General features: G+C 40.8%; 1 protein-coding gene across 1 annotated transcript; it reads left to right on the plus strand.

Moving 5' to 3' along the window:
• The first annotated feature begins 449 nt into the window (after nucleotides 1–449).
• PWP2 (PWP2 small subunit processome component) lies at nucleotides 450–19,043 on the plus strand. Its single transcript, XM_028727319.2, has 21 exons — nucleotides 450–603; nucleotides 2,051–2,163; nucleotides 2,587–2,681; nucleotides 2,939–3,038; nucleotides 3,433–3,576; nucleotides 4,731–4,866; nucleotides 5,767–5,996; nucleotides 6,726–6,869; nucleotides 7,109–7,179; nucleotides 8,310–8,446; nucleotides 8,959–9,107; nucleotides 9,743–9,890; nucleotides 10,659–10,809; nucleotides 11,536–11,716; nucleotides 12,877–13,024; nucleotides 13,437–13,545; nucleotides 14,672–14,737; nucleotides 15,656–15,874; nucleotides 16,463–16,613; nucleotides 17,066–17,140; nucleotides 18,122–19,043. Exons 1-21 carry the CDS (start codon nucleotides 586–588, stop codon nucleotides 18,267–18,269), a joined length of 2,733 nt encoding a protein of 910 aa, XP_028583152.2. The 5' UTR covers nucleotides 450–585; the 3' UTR covers nucleotides 18,270–19,043.
• The last annotated feature ends 350 nt before the right edge of the window (nucleotides 19,044–19,393 follow it).

The following is a 19,393-nucleotide window of genomic DNA, read 5'->3' on the forward strand; positions in this document are numbered from 1 at the left end:
ATCCTTAGCACAGCTGCTACGTTCCTGACACGTTTAAATAAAAGCAAAAGACCGCGTGCCAATACTGATGGAAAACAGTAAACCTGGCCACGTGTGCGCTTTTGCATTTTAAGCTCACTTTACTTTTTACAGCTTGCAGCCATAACGCAGGTTTTGCTTCCGCTGCCCTGCCGCTATAAAAGCGTAAGGAAATAAGCACCCTCCTGCTTGTATGGAAAGAAGAACGTATTTTTTTATAAAAATAACCATAATAAATAACGACTCGAGGCATGCTCTCGAGAAAGAGTGCTCAAGAAAGCAGCCTTTAAATGAGCGGCACCTCGCTGCTCCCCACCGGCCCAAATCATACGCGGGTTGGGGCGGCAGAGGAGGGGAGGAATGTTGCTCGGAACGCGGAGTGCGAGTCCCCGGGAGCTTCCGGTTCCCTGTCAGAGTGACGCAACAGGAGCCGGCAGAAAGAGAGAGAAAGAGAGCAGATCGGTCGCCCTGGAAATGTTCTGAACCCGGAAGCAAAATGAAGAGGCTCTTCCGGCCGACTCGTGCTGCCCATGTGTTCGCCGACTGAGTGCCGGAATCTGCGCGGGGATGAAGTTCGCTTACAAGGTTCGCTTACAGGGCGGGGGGCTTCGTCCTTTCTGGCCGGGGGTCTCGGAGCTTGGTCTGGCAAGAGGAGCCCGTCGCTGCCCGTTTCTTGAGGGCCCAGCCTCTGGGCGGCCGCTTGATCCCAGACCTTCCAAGCGTCCCTGATTTAGATGAGGTTTCTGATTTGACCTCGGAATGTCCCACTTTTCCTTAGGATGTCCCTGTTTTCACTGGAGAAATGTTGGAGAGTATGTGATCCCTGTCCTCCTTTTCCCTTCCTGTTGCTCCTTTTAATCGTTATTTTGCCAAATTGCTCGAGTAGCGTGTCCAGCCCCTCCACACGAGCTGTAATCCTCTGGGAAACCAGGAACTCTCCTGCCGACCTCCGCCACTGCCGACTATCCGCATTTACTCATAATCTGGCAAATGCACACAAAATTTGCTATCTTTATGTGTTGCTTAACTAGCTGACTCTGGTACTTGGCATGCCACAAATCGTTGAAATTGAACATTAATGTTGACTTCCATTTGCACCACCTTTTCTATCCCCTAGCTGCCTTTTTTCCTTGCAAAACTCCCGTTTTTTCCTCCCACTTGACAGATAGACGCATCTGTGCTCATCCTCCCTGTGGTTGGGAGAATGAGTTGGCTACAAGTCAAATACTCTTCTTTCATCCCATCCGTTATTCAGGTAGACAATGTTGTGATCTCCAGATGATGTTGGACTGCAACTTTTGTGATCCTTGACAATTGACCATGTTGTAAAGGGCTGATGGGAGTCCAACAGCATCTGGAGGGCCCCACATTGGCTGCTTCTGCACTATATCCTCTTAATTTATCCCCTCACTGGTTTGTACTATTTGAAACTTCATTTTTTGTTTAGTCGTGTCCGACTCTTTGTGACCCCATGAACCTGAGCACGCCAGGCACTCCTGTCTTCCACTGCCTCCCACAGTTTGGTCAGACTCATGTTTGTAGCTTCGAGAACACTGTCCAACCATCTCGTCCTCTGTCGTCCCCTTCTCCTTGTGCCCTCCATCTTTCCCAACATCAGGGTCTTTTTCAGGGAGTCTTCTCTTCTCATGAGGTGGCCAAAGTATTGGAGCCTCAGCTTCACGATCTGTCCTTCCAGTGAGCACTCAGGGCTGATTTCCTTAAGAATGGATAGGTTTGATCTTCTTGCAGTCCATGGGACTCTCAAGAGTTCCCTCCATCACCATAATTCAAAAGCATCAATTCTTCGGCGATCAGCCTTCTTTATGGTCCAACTCTCACTTCCATACATCACTACTGGGGAAACCATGGCTTTAACTATACGGACCTTTGTTGGCAAGGTGATGTCTCTGCTTTTTAAGATGCTGTCTAGTTGAAACTTCATAGGTATTTATATATAAAAAATTGTCCAGTAGCACCTTAGAGACCAACTACTAGTTAAGTCTGCATTCACTTCACTTCTCTCTCTTTTCAGTTCTCCAACTTGCTGGGTACAGTCTACCGACATGGAAACCTGAATTTCACTCCAGATGGGAACTCTCTGATTAGTCCTGTGGGAAACAGAATTACCGTCTTTGACTTGAAAAAGTATGCATCTTCTTTCATTGTCTTTATAAATGAGCTTTCTCAAAGAGTAGATGATCACTAGAGGTACTGAGCCTCTGCATACAACACAGACTGTTAAAAAGGGCTACTTGGGTCTGTTTCTGGGGCTCTTCTGTTGTTCCACTATAGTGAAAGAATGTGCTCCATTATCAAAGTTATAAAATGGGCTAATGAATAGTACACTGCATTCACACTGGGAAGGATGTAGCTATTTCCCACTCCCCTTCATACATGTAGGATGACATAAAGGAAATCTGGCCTGAGAAACATGTGTGCAGAAATGTATTTCTATGTGCAATTCACACTTCCTGGATTGGACAGAGGTGTATAACAGATTAGCATTTTACATACTGTTCTGTCACTGTTTGGACGTTTTATTGATTCTTTCACCCTCTTCTCTTCCAGTAACAAGTCTGAAACATTACCACTGGCAACCCAGTACAATGTCACATGTGTGGGACTCTCTCCAGATGGAAATCTTGCTATATTAGTTGATGAAGGTATTTTAGATTTTTAACATAATAAAAAAGAATTCAATCAGAATCACAATTTTTTAACAGAAATATAAGTTACGGTTAGATTCATTTTAAGTATAACTATCTTTTATATATTTTGTTCTACAATCAAGGCAAAAAATGTTGTTTGCTTTTATTATAGTCCCTTGAATAACATGACTCTTTTATTTCATTTAGAAATTTGAATTTGAAATTGGGCTGAATATAAATGATGCTCAGTCTATTTGTTCTTTTTCCAACAGAGGGAGCTGCCTTACTTGTCAGCTTGATCAGTAAATCTGTGATTCATCAGTTCCATTTTCAGAAACCTGTACACAGTGTCTGTTTTTCCCCAAATGGAAAGTAAGAGAAACTTCCTGGTTTTGTGCTTATTTCTTTTTTTGTATGTATAAGTGATAGTAGTACCAGTTGTTGAAATGAATTTTGCTTATCATAGGAGTTGGGAAGTAATAGACACAGTAGGAAACGTGACCTTTTTTACTAGATCACCTTTATACACCCAAAATCAATATGCTTCTTGTACAAAAGTGTCTGGTGACAAAATAATTACAAATAACTATCTAGCTGTAAATACAGACTTTCGCTTATGTTTATGTATGTGTGTAGATGTATAAACCTTGGAAACCAGCGCGGTTCTACTGCATTATCTGAATACATGCGCTTGGTGTTGTTCATTTTTATTTCTCTGCTGAATAATTATGTATGTTAAGTTCATTTTTCATATTATGTTAAACAGGAAATTTGTGGTCACAAAGGAGAACGTTGCTCTGATGTACCATGCCCCAGGAAAAAAGCGAGAATTTAATGCGTTTGTCCTTGACACAACTTACTATGGTGCATATGACGAAACAACATGTATTGATTGGACAGATGATTCTAAGTAAGTTTTAATATATGCAGTTTACCAAGGCAACATAGAAAATGAGCAAATACATTGAAAGCCAATGCGACTTGGGTTGAGTGTATCTGCTGATACATTTGAAAATCTTGCATTGCAAAAAGAAAAGAAAAGAAAATCTTGCATTGCTTTTTTTAGGAGAGTGTATTTAGGCAGTGCCTCACCTCATAAATTCCCTTAACAGTAGTGCTAAAAGTTCAGGTTATTGTTTCAGGATTCTGCATTGTCCACATTTTTCATTCGTTAATAGAGATTTTGTTACCCCCTGAGTTAATAAACAATTTTTATTAAAGTAAACATAGAGGGTTGGGTCCAGCAGAACCTGTCTGCAAATGGAAAGATTCTTTCTCTACACAGAAGGTGCTGCAGTCAAGCCCAAGTTTCCCTGAATAGAAAGAGGGACACACTTTTTTAAATCAGTTCCTCCTACAGCTCTCTGCTGCCACTTCTTACACTGTTCCAGAGGTTCCCCAACCCTCCAGAGTAGATGGGGTGTATATGTGCAGAGTATTGTAGAAGAGAAGGACCAGTGAAAATTGCCTTCCCCACTCTTCTGTGAATTAGACCTGGAAACATCCCATTTATTGAACAGAAATCCTCTCATGGATCTCTGAATCCAACTTAAGATTTGTAATGCAATCATTTCCATCGCTCCATACAATAATTCCATTCTTTAAAAAAGGGTTGTTGAAATATATAAAAAAATGACTCCTTAATTTTCTCCTCTTTCAAATAAATATAATGTATTTCTCCGAATTCACTGTCTATAAAAGTTTACTTAAATCAGTTTCTAATATCATTAAGCATCCACTGATCTATTTCAATTACCTCTGTTTTGTACATCCACATGTACACACTTTGGCCAATAGCAGTAAGGGATCGACCAAATGCCTTTTCCCAGTTTAAACTGGAGAGACTATCCACTCAGATGGCGGGAACTGGGAACTGTGGTTTGGAATCCCATGATTTCCTTCCGGTGGCAGTGAACCTTTGGATCCAAATCTGTCTCTTCATTCCTTGCTATCTTTGCAAAGCCTCTCACTCTCAATAGAGAGTTGAGCAGTATAAACTGCTTGTTGACATATCCACTATGATGTAGTTTTTGAGATGTTCTAACCATGATTCTTTTATTCTAGATGTTTTGCAGTAGGAAGCAAAGATATGTCAACGTGGGTGTTTGGAGCAGAGCGCTGGGCCAATCTGATTTATTATGCATTGGGAGGTCATAAGGATGCAATTGTTGCCTGTTTTTTTGAAGGAAACAGTCTAGATGTATGTACCTCTTCTATATATATTGCATTGGTTTTTATGGTTAGTGTACTTTGCTTTTGGATAATTACATGGCACAAGTCAATGAAAGGCTGTGTATAGTCTACTTTCCTCAAGGTGTTTACATACTGTAGGGGTCTTCTGCAGATTGCTTATCTGGGGGGCAGTGGCAGTTCTTTAAAAAAGTGCCCAGAACTGATGTCCTGGGTGCCCAGAAATAAGCCAGCAATCAGCACCTCAGATATATTATGTTCCCATATATCTAAGTCCAGAAGGGGCCTGTTACGGATTTTGGACATTGGCAGTTAATTAATGTATATATTTAGAATGTATGTATACAGCGGAGCTCAAAAGTGTACAATAAACGTAAGATAACAATAAAGTAGGATCTTAACAAGGCTTTATATTTGGTCTAAAAATTCAGTTTATTAGACATCTCACATCCAAGCTTGCTTTCTCTCAAATAAGTTCAAATTGAAAGATAATGTCTTTGTAATTAGGTACACAGGAAGCTGGCTCATACTGAATCTAACTATTTATCTATCGGGCTCAGTCTTGTCTATACTGACTGGTAGTGAGTTCCTGGCTTTTAGGCAGGAGCTATTCACAGCTCTATCTGGAGACATGAGGGATTAAATTGGGGATCTGCATGACTATGTTGCAAGGGAGATGCTTTTTGCTGAACTGTGGTCATTTTTTCCCTTGTAAGTCAAGTAGCTTACAAGATTCTGTTTTACAGTTTCATGAGATAACATTTTATTCTTAGAGAATTGCAGTCTTTTGAGCTAAGTATCCTTTTGACTCTCAGTTGAGCGTAGTGACATCAAATGTTTGTTTAGCTCATCTGCTTAAGGCTCATTTCAGTTGTGCAATGATGGTAACCATTATGTTTTGGTGTTCCAGTTGTACACTGTGAGCAGAGATGGGGCTTTGTGTGTCTGGCAGTGCGATACAGAACTAGATGGTTTGAAAGTTCGACCCCCAAAAGATCAAACTGAAGACGAGGCAGAATTGGCCGAAGGCCTAGATGAAGAGTTGATGGAAGAACAGAAGGGCAAAGAGGTCCATGGGAAAGCCAGCACACATAAGAAAAAAGAGAAGGGAAAGAAAGTAAAATACTCATGTGCTGCCAAGTAAGTGATCTTCTGGAGAGAAAAGGAGGAATATGTTGCAACCAGGAGCTTGGTCATGTAGTCAAAGCCAGTGTATATGAAAACAAAACAGTTCCATTTGACTGTCTCATTGTCACACTATGAATGTGCTGCAGGCATGAATATTGATTAGGATTATGGCATTCTAACCTTCTAAAGTGTGAAGATCTCCCACACCACAATCTCCAAGCATGTTCAGCTGAATACACTTAGACTTGCCCTTGCGGTGGACAACACTGCCTTAACAAGCATCCAGTTAATAAGAAACAGGCTCAGACTTCCCCTATCAGTGTGCCAGGATCTGAAGTGGACATGTTGGAGGTGGAACAGAAAAATGCCATACTGAGCAATTCTATCCCCTGATTCATTGGTTAACCAGGGGGTGGGGGCAGGCATTTCTCTGCTGCCGAGTCCCCACTGTGCCTGACAGTGCATGGGCAGGTGGAAGCTACTGCTGGTGGTATCCAGTGTTAACCACAACATTGTTTCTTCCTTTGACTTTTTTTATAGCATCTTTTTTGTTTTTTAAGTGGCGGGTTGGACATTGCTTGGATTTTTAAGAGATTGCTACCCTTCTTTACTTGTTTTTACTTCATTTCCAAAATGTCAGAGTACCGTTGGTCTTTTGCTGGTGTATTATGAAATTAATTGAGTAGTAAATATGCCCTGCATTAAACATATGTCAGTAGTATATTTCAATTGTTTTCTCAGATACTTTTTCAACAAAGAAGGTGATTTTAACACCTTGACAGCTGCAGCTTACCACAAGAAAATTCACCTACTAGTCACTGGCTTTGCGTCTGGAATTTTTCACCTCCATGAACTTCCAGAATTCAATCTCATCCATTCTTTAAGGTAAGTATATTGCTTATTGTACAGAAATGTAATTCTAGAGAAAGAACAAATCTTTTTTTTCTTTAAAAGCAATTTCTCCTTTATAAGCTTGGAAAGAGTGATGCTGGTATTAGTGTCCTTTCTTCAATTACAGGTTCTTATGACTTAATAATGCATTATTTTATATGGGTCTGAAATTTTAGCATGGGCACCCAAATGCTTCGCTTTAAGCAGTTTCATTCTTTCTTTTTGCTTCTTAGCATTTCGGACCAAAGGATCGCATCTATTTCTATCAACAGTACTGGTGACTGGATTGCTTTTGGGTGTGCAGGTGCGTAACTATAAGACACAGAGTTGAATGAGGGCCTGTTTATACAATCAGTTATGTTGAGAGAACCCTTTGACACCATAGCATAACTGGCTTATCCTTGCTCAGTCGAGGTTCAGCCAGCTGAGATGAAGCTGGTAAGCCAAGCTGGTGTAAGTTCCCCCAAAAGGTCATGGCAGGCGCAGGGCCAGAGCCCTCTCTCCGACTTAGGCTGGATCCTGAGCCCTTCCAGTTTGGCTACATGACCTGCCATAGAATACACCTTGAAAGGCTTGCTATGCTCAGGCAGAGCAGCAGCCCCACTGTTGGACAGTGTTTGGATCAGGTTTCACTTCATGCTGTCTTAACCTACACCAGCTTGCTTTGCGTCATCTTCTTGTGCATATGATTGCTTCTTTAGAGACTTTGGAAAGTTATCACATCCAGGCAAAATTAGGGAGGTTGGACCCATTTCTTTATCAAGCTGGGTTATGAAATCACGAACAATAGCAGGCTCAGTCAGAATCTCCTTTCTTGTTACTTGAATACATTGGTTTGGGCCCTAGCCTCTGGAGCAGGAGAAAGCAAGCTTCCTTCATCTTCCATGTGGCAGCCTTTTAGATATTTGAAGGTGGCTATCATATCTCTTCTTTTCCAGGCTAAACATACCCAGCTCCCTCGACCATTCCTCATAAGGCTTGGTCACGGCCATGTTGGTTGCATTGCCAGTTCATGCATTACGTTATCCTTGTGAATATGGGCAAGCACAAACTTGTGTAAAAAATAAGAATCCAGTAGAACCCTGAGAGCGGTGAAATGCTAATCCAGTTTAGTCAGTCTTGACTGGTGCAGTTCTTACACCCACCGTATTTCTGAATTCATTAACTGCAATTTACAGACTTAGCTTTGTGTGTGTTGGTGTATTCTATGTATTGGTTCTGCAGAAAAATGTATAGATTGAATAATAATAATAATAATAATAATAATAATAATAAGAATAAGAATAATTAATAATAATTTATTATTTATACCCCACCCATCTGGCTTGGTTTCCCCAGCCACTCTGGGCGGCTTCCAACAAAACACTAAAATACAGTAACCTAGTTACTGAATAGTTGTATTTGTGTCTGAACGACTTGTCATTATCCTTACAGGTCTGGGGCAGCTTCTGGTTTGGGAATGGCAGAGCGAGTCCTATGTGCTGAAGCAGCAAGGCCATTTCAACAGCATGGTGTCTCTTGCATATTCTCCAGATGGGCAGTACTTAGTCACTGGCGGAGATGATGGGAAAGTAAGTCTGCCGCAGGTTATGGAGCATGGAGTTTGTAACTCTCTAAAATCTGCAATTTCTGGGCATATACTATAAAGATACTAAGAAAGGAGCTCTTAAAGCTTCTAGGAGCTAGGAACCTTAATTTATTTTGGATATGTTGTCACTCCTGTTTGCTATGGGTGATGCTTGCATTATTTTTTAGAAAAAAGACATCAGTGTATATTTGGAGCAGAAGCAAAGCTGTGTAACATGGAAGTCGACCACGTTCTTGGTTGGCTGTAGCGACTCGTAATGTCTGGCCAGATCATGTTGTCAGTAATGTTTCCGGCTGACGACAAAATGATAAATTCATGTCCTTGGGCTTCTGCATGTGTGATTTTGAATGGCTTGCTTAACTTCCCTGGAAGTTTAGCTCTGCTAAGTGTGGTGTACTGGAATGTTCTTTCAGAGACTTGAATCTCAATACTGTGTCAGTCCCAGAAAAGGAATATTTCTGAAGCTTACTAGAGCATTTTCTGTTTTATTTTCAGGTGAAAGTGTGGAACACCAGCAGTGGTTTCTGTTTTGTAACTTTTACAGAACATACAAGCAGTATATCTGCCGTAACATTTACCGCTTCAGGATATGTCATTCTGAGTGCTTCCCTAGATGGGACAGTTCGAGCTTTTGATCTGCACAGGTAAATTATTCTTTTACCCCTTAGCAAAATTCTCTCTTCCCTGATCTTGCAGTGGTAAACCATAGAATTTAGAGGGAATATTTCTAATTAATATCTAGAATGTTGTTTGGTTAGATGTGGTACACTCCTCTTGTGCCATTGAGCATTTCATAATTTTAAAAGTACAGTGGTACCTCAGGTTACATACGCTTCAGGTTACATACACTTTAGGTTACAGACTCCGCTAACCCAGAAATAGTGCTTCAGGTTAAGAACTTTGCTTCAGGATGAGAACAGAAATCGTGCTTTGGTGGTGCGGCGGCAGCAGGAGGTCCCATTAGCTAAAGTGGTGCTTCAGGTTAAGAACAGTTTCAGGTTAAGAAAGGACCTCCGAAACGAATTACGTACTTAACCCGAGGTACCACTGTATCCAATAGAAAAATTGCACCCAGTTTCAGAAACAACCAAAGCCTAGCCTTCTCCATTGAGGAGAAGCCTAGGCTTTGGTTGTATAAATATAATTTTTAAAAAGCTAATAAGTTGTTCACTTGGGATATTCCATCACTTTTTGTGATATCACTGAGGGACTTTTACCTAGAATAGTATACAGGCACGAATGTTCTTCCTTAAATCACATTCCTGTATGTTTTAAACAGGTACCGCAATTTCCGCACCTTCACTTCCCCACGACCAACTCAGTTCTCTTGCTTGGCTGTGGACTCCAGTGGCGAGATTGTTTCAGCTGGTTCTCAGGACTCCTTTGAAGTATTTGTGTGGTCAGTGCAGAGTGGGCGACTCTTAGATGTAAGAGACATTTTGTTCTGGTTGTCTCAATTCCTTTTGAAACTGCTTTTAATTGAGGCTGACTCCATCCTTAGAGCAGAGACCACATATATTTGCAGGATTGAAAACAATCATTGAACTTGAGTGAGTTGAGCATGATTAAAAATAGGCACATCTTTAATTTATCTTACTAGCTAATGTTCAGTTTTTGCATATAAATTCAGATTCTAACATCAAACCCTATTGATCGGCACAGCTGTGCCCACTTGGTGTTCCCTGTGTCTTCATAGTTTCAACAGAATCCTTTGTAGAGCAAGTGGAGAGGTCTGCCTATCATTTTCACTCCCATTATGATCATTCAATATAAGGATGTATCCCCTGTATGTTAGCTGTTCTGTGTGTGCTGCCGTGCTGAATCTGGCAATGATATCTGTTGCCAAATAGTCGTGTCTTGCATTGCTGATCCACAGCTGTGATGGCGATACAATGATTGTTCTAGTGTTGCTGTATTGAAAGTCCTAGCGCTTGTGATCCTGGATCCTTGCACTGATTTGATGGTGCATTAGAAGGATCTGGTCATGTGCTTTGCTGATTTTAAATGTGCCCCAAAAGTCATATACTATAGTAACTTTAAATGTTGGGAATTGCAACCCAGTAATGAAATCTCTAATGTGCAACTTCTGCATTTTGTATGCATATAGTTCCATCTGTGGATTATTGTTTTCCCTGTATAAGATCCTGTGTAAACCAACATGTATAAAAGAAATCAAATTGGCTTTTCTCCATTAGGTCTTAGCTGGTCATGAAGGCCCCATCAGTAGCCTCTGTTTTAATCCCGTCAAGTGTGTCCTAGCAAGTGCCTCTTGGGATAAGACAGTCAGGTTGTGGGATATGCTGGATAGCTGGAGGACCAAGGAAACACTGGCACTGAACTCGGATGGTGAGTCCCTTGGAAATCTCTTGTGCGACTGCAGGCAGCTATGTTCTCCATGTGATGTTGGGTGGCTGGTTAAAGCTTCAGTTGGTCCTAGGTTCTGGGAAGAGAGCTTGCATATAATGCAGCTTTTTCCTCACGACTGGAACTTAATTTGTCAGGAAGTACATCTGTGTTTACTTGTATTTACTTGAAGCATTTCTGTCTCTCCCTTCTTTGTTGCCCAGTCCCAGGGCAGGTTGCAAAACATGCAGTGCACCATAAACTGCAATAAATACTATAATAACAAGCTGAAGGATCAGATGAGAAACAGTCAATGAGCAAGCATTATAAGATTCATATTAAAATGAGTAAATGCAGTCATTGAATCTCCATTGCATAAAAGCTTGGCAATACCAATACATTTGCATTAAAAACCAACCAACCCAGTACAGCAGGTGTCAGCAGTACCTGCTTTTAAATGTAAACTGCAAAAGGTTCAGAAATGAAAAAAATGCCAGGATAAATGGTTATGTTTCAGCACGACTTTATACAGCACAGCATTATGTATAGTCTTTGTGACGATGGATATGTTATGTGTTGAGTGTGTGCGTTCATGTGTGATTTCTGGAAGTTCTGAATCTGGTTTCATTGAGTTTATCTGTGTGTGTTTTTTAACAACTGAGGGCAATGTGGCCGAAATGTACATACAGGAAGGCGTGACTTTTGGTTTTGCTCCCTTACCTTTTCCAGTGCTCGCTGTTGCTTTTCGTCCGGATGGCAATGAACTTGCAGTTGCTTCCTTGGATGGACAGATCACTTTCTGGGACCATGAAAATGCTGTGCAGACTGGATCAATTGTAGGGCGACATGACCTTCAGATGGGCAGAAAAGAGCTGGACAAAATAACCGCCAAACAATCTGCTAAGGGGAAGTAGGTAGCCTTTAAAAAAATAAAAAATAAATTCTTGGTTTACAGAAGTACATGCCTTGGTCTCTTTTTTCAGGTTGTAAAGCCTTTTCTACAGATCAGTTACATTTGTTATGAGACATTAGTGTTGAGTATAAGGTCAGGGATGGAGAGAAGGGGAGAGCAGAGGTGGTGGTGAAACTTATATTATTTTTTATCATGTATGTGTGGGGTTTTGTGTCAGCGTCAACTGGATAGGTTCTCTTTCTATTTGCTTGTTACATAAGTAGGTTGACTATTTGATCACAGGGTTGGGAGGGAACTCCAGTGTCATCTAACCCATTTGTGACCCTATTCTAAAAAGGACTAGCTCTCTTCCTTTGAATTAGGGATACTTAATGTAGTTGTTGGAATTAACCACCTGTGTATCTGGTGAACTTGAGTTTTATTAGACTAGTTTTAATAGAGAAGTAGGAAGCTTGTGCATTGCTGGCTGCCTTTGAAAGCTCTCTTGTGCGTCCTATTGACGTTTTGTAAATTAAATGTGTCTCCTTACTGCAGATAAAAGTGTGCATATGTGATTGTATTAGTATCTGGTTTTGATAACTTCTTAAGATGTGGTCATCTGAGCTTGTAGTCAGACTTGTAGTCAGAGTCTTAGGTTTTACTTGTTGCTGTGTGAAAGGTAACCTTGCAATTTGTTAGAGCTCATTCAGCACCCCTCTTACCATGTTAGCAGTCAAAGGCAGTAAGAGAATGGCAGGCATATGTTTTGAAGGACTGTATTCAGATAACTTCTTCAGATAATTTTTGCAAAGAAATAACTTATTGCAGGTAGGTTTTTAAACAGTGATGAACATGTCAGGCGATATGAGTATTTTCTCTTTTTTTTATCTCCCACTAATAAAATAGAAGGCTCTACTATAATTAATAACCCCATGGTATTCAGGCTGTCACAACATTGTTTATTTCAATCCTGACCTTTTTCTATTATGTGTTGAGTCTCTTTAGTTCATGAAGAAATGATTTTAAGATGTCTATGGTTGGAATGGTTGGATAGAGAAATGAGGACCTAATTTCTTAGCACAACAGACATCTTATCTGCAGCATAACCAGAATATCTCTCTTGGTGGAAGGGACTGACTTATAACATAAATCTAACATGTCTTTGTTTTCCTTCCCAGATCTTTTACTACTCTATGTTACTCAGCTGATGGGCAGTGTATTCTAGCAGGAGGGCAGTCAAAGTTTGTTTGCATTTATCATGTCAAGGAACAGATGCTCATTAAGAAATTTGAAATATCTTGCAACTTGTCTTTGGACGCAATGGAGGTTAGTGATTGATTCCCCCCCCCCCCCATTTGTTGTGTATGTTTGGGTATGATCTATATGACACCATTAAACAGAAGTATGTTCGTGCTTCTGCTTCCCTGTGGCAACCTGAGTTGTAATCCGTCAATGAATTCAGTCTTTGGACCAAGTGATGCAAACCTGTGCTCCAAAGTATTTTGTTATGACATTCCAGTCTATTTCTGGTATGAATCAATGTTGTCTTTCTAGTGCTTGACTTTTATCCAGAAAGCATGGGCACATCTTAGATTTGGAGGGATAGAGATTGAGCAAATGCTGTAGCCCTTTAAATATTCTGAAACATTATAGAAATTCCAAATAGTTTACCTGAATTCATGTGCCTTCTACCTGAAGAATATAAGCTTTGCAACGTTGTTGTTTTTCAATTTTACAGGAGTACTTGGATCGCAGGAAAATGACTGAATTTGGTAGCATGGCATTAATAGATGAAGGAACTGGGGATGATGATAATGTTGCAATCCCTCTTCCGGGAGTTAAAAGAGGTATCTGTTTCCATTTCACAATTTTCAGCTTATCTGCTGTTTCATGTGTGCCAGGTACTCTGTGAGCTAGGAAGCTCCCTTGCTGAGTCGGGGAGGAATGGAAAGGGTGAGAACATGCAAAGCAAGCCTTTTGTTTATGCTTTCTCACTTTTACTTCCTAAAGCGGTGATCAAACCTTTTTTTTAAGCTGGGAGTCCAGCTAATAGCACTTTGTCTTCTTTTGACATCTCCTGAAGAGTGAAACCCATTGTGTGAGAATGGGCGCTTGGAATTTAAGATTTCAAAATGCTGAGGTCAATGCAGCCACCAGTTTCACATTCCGTGATGGTTCTAGGGCAGTGATTCAGTGCCTCCAGCACTGTGTTCGCCACCAGCATTTTCACATCCATCCCTGTTTTGTGAAGTTGTCCCTGTTGCCTTTTTCCTGTGTTCTCTTGCAGTTTACCTCTCTTAATCTGCTTTCGCTCCCATCAGCCCCATCCAATGTTGCAATCAGAAGGATAGGCAGATTCCTAGATACTACTGCAACAATCTGTACTGTTCAGTGACAGTGATGATAGGGAAGGAAATGGGTTGTATCCAACACTGCGCAAGCAGAGTTCCACTTGTGCAACAGGACTTTCATTGCCTCTCTTTTTCTGGTACATCAGCAAAAGCTGTTCCAGGGGTTCCCCAGCCCTCCAAAAACTTATTTTGAGTGTGTCGGCGGGACTGGTGGGGGTACGCAGTGGCGTAGCGTGGGTTGTCAGCACTCGGGGCAAGGCAAGTAATTTGCGCCCCCTAACCCGTGGATTTGCGCCCCCTAACCCTAACCCCCAGATGTTGCGCCCGGTGCGGCCGCCCCCCCTGCACCCCCCATGCTACGCCACTGGGGGTACGTGAGAGGAAGTTCCATTGCATGCAGCTTCACATGTTGTGTGAAGCTTTCAGTGTTGGATAGAGCCGAAAATGTAGTTTTTACTATGCTGTTTAAACATTTTACTCTGGCAAACAGTTTTAAACCTTTTTAGGAATATTGTACTGATGGCTAACTAAATGGAATGAACATGGATTCTCATGGTTGATACATGCAAAGTTAATATTTAACTCAAGAAGTTAATTGAATTTGTCTTTTACTTTGTTTTAGGTGACATGAGTTCTCGATCCTTTAAACCAGAAATAAGAGTGACGAGCCTCCGCTTCTCTCCTACCGGTGGGTGCTTTTAGAAGGGAGCTGGCAATGGTGTGCTGCTGCTTTTAGGATCAGGTTGTGGTGGTTTAAAAGAAATGGAAGGGGCTGTCTTTTTAAAAATTGCTATTAATATTTTTTTTTTGCGAATTTAATGAGAAGAACAAGGAAAAAGAGGAAATAAAAGAAGAGAAAGAGGGATAATGATAACTGGCATATACAAATAATACTAAAGATAGACCACCATTAGTAAGTAAATCTTAAATTAAACATACGTTAAGAAGCCTTCCAAATGTCCAAATAGGTATCCACACAAAACTGATGCCCATATGAAACATGTGGGGATCCCTGTGTGCTTGTGCTCCCTCAAAATCATGCCCCCCTGGCCCTCCCCATGCTATGCCTCTGCCTTGAGTGTTTTCCCTAACACTCCTCATATGCTGTTTTGTGCATCCATCTCTTGCCATCAGCATTGAGAGGCAACCAATCAGACCTCTGCCTTTCATTTGCAGCAGGAAGGAGTAGTGAAGGAAACTTGAAGAAACAAGGATCTGCATTGACAGGGGCATGGTAGAGTCCCACCACACATTTAAAGCACAGGGCTTCCCTGTCATGGAAGCTGTAGTTTGTTAAAGGAACTGGGAATTGAATTAAACTACAGTTCCCACCATTACTTGCTTTGGAATGAGATGGCTGTCTTAGTTCACCCCTAGAACAGCATAACTAATTATAATTACTAGATATTTGTCACTTATTTGCACTTTGATTTGACTAGTACATGTTTTATGCCAGCCAGTACAGTTTAAGAACAAAGTTGTTTGTACATGTAGATTTATTCTCCAAGATCACGGTTTATAAAAGCTGTCTTTAATATAATTTTCCAATATTCCTCCTTTCAGACATGAACAATTTTAACTAGCACAAGCAATATTTCTCTTGTAGGACGAAGCTGGGCAGCAACAACCACAGAAGGTCTTCTTATCTATTCTTTGGACTCTAGTCTGGTCTTTGATCCATACGACCTAGAAATTGACATCACCCCTAGCAGTATTCGTAAAGTACTGGTTCAGAAGGAGTACACCAAGGCGATTGTCATGTCTTTTCGACTGAATGAGAAGAAGCTGATTCAGGAGGTCCTAGAAACTGTTCCATACAATGAAAGTAAGTTGGAATTCTGTTGCCAGTCTAATGTGGTGGTTGCAGAAAGCTAGATTTCCTGAGGTTCTAAGACGTCTCCAATACTTGGTTTGCCTATATACTAGGGAGAAGGGAAAGTATATGAAGTCCCAAATGATCTCAGGTGCTTGACATATGTGCAAGAATGCAAGTAGGGACCATTAGAGGAACAGAAAGAGGGGGAGAGAATATATATATAGAGAGAGTGTGTGTGCGTGTGTGTGTGTGTGTGTGCAGTAGCACCTTAGAGACCAACTAAGTTTGTTCTTAGTCTCGTAGGGTGCTACTGGACATTTTTATTTATTTATATATATATATTTTGACTGCGTCAGACCAACACGGCTACCTACCTGAATCTAGAAGAGGGGGAAATAGGGAAAGAATAGCATCGTGCAGTATGGCAGCTTATTGATTTGGATTTCCTTTGCCTGGAGATATCTTTTTTAATTAAAAAAACAACAACTTGGAACTGGAAAGCTTAGTGATGAATCATATAGAATATACTGGGGTTTTTTAGCTTAAGATTTTGCACATGTGATTTAAACTAATAACTTACTATTTTTTAAACCGCAGTTGAAGTAATCTCCTCAGTGCTTCCAGAAGTGTATATAGAAAAAATGCTAGAATTTTTAGCCTCTTCCTTTGAGACATCTCGTCATTTGGAATTCTATCTAATCTGGACTCAGAAGTTGCTTATGTTACATGGATGCAAGTTAAAAACAAGGTTAGTGACCTTGGGGATAAGGGTGTGGGAAGAGAGAGAATAAGACATACTGGTATCCTGCCCATATCCAAGAAATTTGGAATGGTTTTCCGTCAGAACTGGTTGGGCCCAGATCTGCTTAGCTTTAGAAAATTAAATATCATTCTTTAGACTGTGAATTTGAATTAGCAAAATTGGTATTTGTACCAATTTTATCCCTTTAAGGTGATTGGACTGAAAATTACATTCCTAATTGCCAGGTAGCTGCCACGGTGGACAGAACCTTAAATTGTAGCAATATTGTGTATGTGTGTGTGAGAGAGATAATTTACCACTTCTGCAAGTAGTAGTTGTTTCATTGCAAGTCACCATTCACAGCTGTCTCAGTTCTTTGAATTTAGCCCTTTTTATTCTTAAAATGTACAGAATGATTTTTACAAACCAAGAGTTAAGTTTTTTGTGTGCTTTTGCAGGTCAGAGAAACTGCTGCCCACCATTCAATTCCTTCAGAAGAGCATTCAGCGTCACTTTGAAGACGTTTCCAAACTGTACGTATTTTGTTCAGTAGCATTCTCTTTCAAATAATTTCTCTTCCCAGTAGAAAGAGATGACTCTGACTAGACTATTGAGCATTTCTTAATGAAAATTCCCTTTCCCCTTCCTTCCACCTAACATCCCACATTGTATTGGGGATAATTTTACCTGGGATCTTCTAGCTTTGTGTGATTTTGTTCTGTCAAGTTCCTTGCCATTCACTCACTGACCTCTTCCTGTTGCCTTACGGACCCCTCCCATTCCCAACACTGAATTCCTTCAGGGGCGGGGTAGGTAGTTGGGGGCTGCATACTACTGGTTAGTAGGGACAGTCCTGTACTCCATCCTTGAATGCACACATGCATTCCCCATTCACACACGCACAAACACACAGTACATACCAGACTCATAATCTCATACCCTTAACAAACAGCCCTCAATAGCTAACCTGCTCCAATTAGTTCAGGAAGAGGTCTTCTTTCCCATTGTCTTAATTCCACCCTTCTGGTGTGTCTTTGTGGGGATGAAAAATGGGCCTTCCTCACTGGGCTGCACTGATCAGCAGAAGAGCATGGAGAAAGCTGGGGTGAGGAAAGGGCTTGGGGAAAGTCTGGCAGGCTAGAGAGTCACCATGTATGTTAGATCTGTTTGTTATTTCAGCCTTAGAGCATCTTGCAACATGGAGTTTGCTTGCAGAAGCAGCTAGTAAGAAAGATCGTGGTTAATTAGTTGCGTGTGCCAATGAAGCATCCTCAATTAAAATCCACAGACATAACTTTCATATTGCCTCAAACATAATACTTTTCATTGGAGCCATTCTCAGGTTTGCCTTGAGAAATTAAGCTATGAGTGTGGCATGTGTGAACTACTACAAGTAGTATGTTGCTGATAGTGGTCTGATTATTGGCTACTTTTTATAAACATAGGAAAGCTCTTGCATGAACTGCTTTGAATCTACCTAATTCACACACCCCCAATGGTCTTTGTCTCTACAGTTGTGACTGGAACTGTTATAACATGAAATATATTATGGCCATATCACAACAGAGGGGTGTGAAACGTACAGCAGAAGTGTCTGAAAATGAAGATTTGGAAGACTCCAATAATGACTCTGTCATGGAAGAATTGCCTGCACTTCCATGAACTTTTGAGAATGCTTTTTCATACATAAGTAATTTAAACAGTGGTATTCACTGAGAACTGAGCCGCCCTCATAGAGGCATATTTTGTACAGGTGATGCAGCAACATGATTGGGAGTGAGCAGGCTATTCCTTTTTGTCCTCTGTTTCTAAACTAGCATGTAAATTTTTGATACTGCTAAATTTTAAGCAAGACAATGTCATCAAACATTTTAGATGCCTGGGAGGAGGGGCAGGATCCATCTGCCACCAGTTGACTTCTGTTTCTGCACAGGAACTTTGAAGCTCTCTCCTTCCATTGACAGCCCTTTCTGGATTGGGAAGTCATTCAGAGTGGCACCCTGCAAGAATACATGGGGTGCCACTGAAAGAAAAAATAGACTTCTGGCATGCATGGAAGTATTGGAATGCGAGTGGGGGTGGATCCCAGCCTTGGCTTTTTTCTTGGCTTTAGGGTAAACGTGTAAAAGTGCTGCAGTCATATTGCAAATGGTCCAATGGCCTTTAGCACAATTTCATTGATATAAAATTCAACTATTAGTTGTTTATGGGGGAAAGACAAATACTAGGACTGGTGGGATCTGAGATCAACTGAATGAATATCTAGGCAAATATTCTTTCTTACGAAGTAGCTCATTGTATGTCCCAAATAACTCTGGTTGACAATTTCTAGAAACAGGCCATGCACAAGTGATTCCAGCTATTCATAATCCATGATGTATTCACAGATATCAATATGAGAATATGGTCAATTAATAAAGGCATGTTCATAGCTTTGCAGGTTGTCTGGAGTGCATTAAGGCATGCAGTTACTTTTATGAAGTACTAGAAAATTACTGTGACTCGAATGTGGAAAAGTGTTGTATGTAATAATGTGGTCTCCTACGTTAAACAAGAGCAAATGCTCAGCTGTTGTAGCCTGAATGTGAATCGTGTATCACAGGATAAAGTGAACAATGTTATTTCCAAATGGTATTTTGGTGTTATTAGTTGATTGCTAGGATTTTAGCTAGGTGTAGGGAGTGTGGAATTTTATTTTTATTGATCTCTATGCCATCATTCACGAAACAATTCCATTTTTTTTCCAAAGAAAAAATACAGTAAGAACAGTCATACCAAACAGCAGA

The sequence above is a fragment of the Podarcis muralis genome, chromosome 4, assembly GCF_964188315.1.
Source record: "Podarcis muralis chromosome 4, rPodMur119.hap1.1, whole genome shotgun sequence".
In the NCBI taxonomy this organism is placed as follows: domain Eukaryota; kingdom Metazoa; phylum Chordata; class Lepidosauria; order Squamata; family Lacertidae; genus Podarcis; species Podarcis muralis.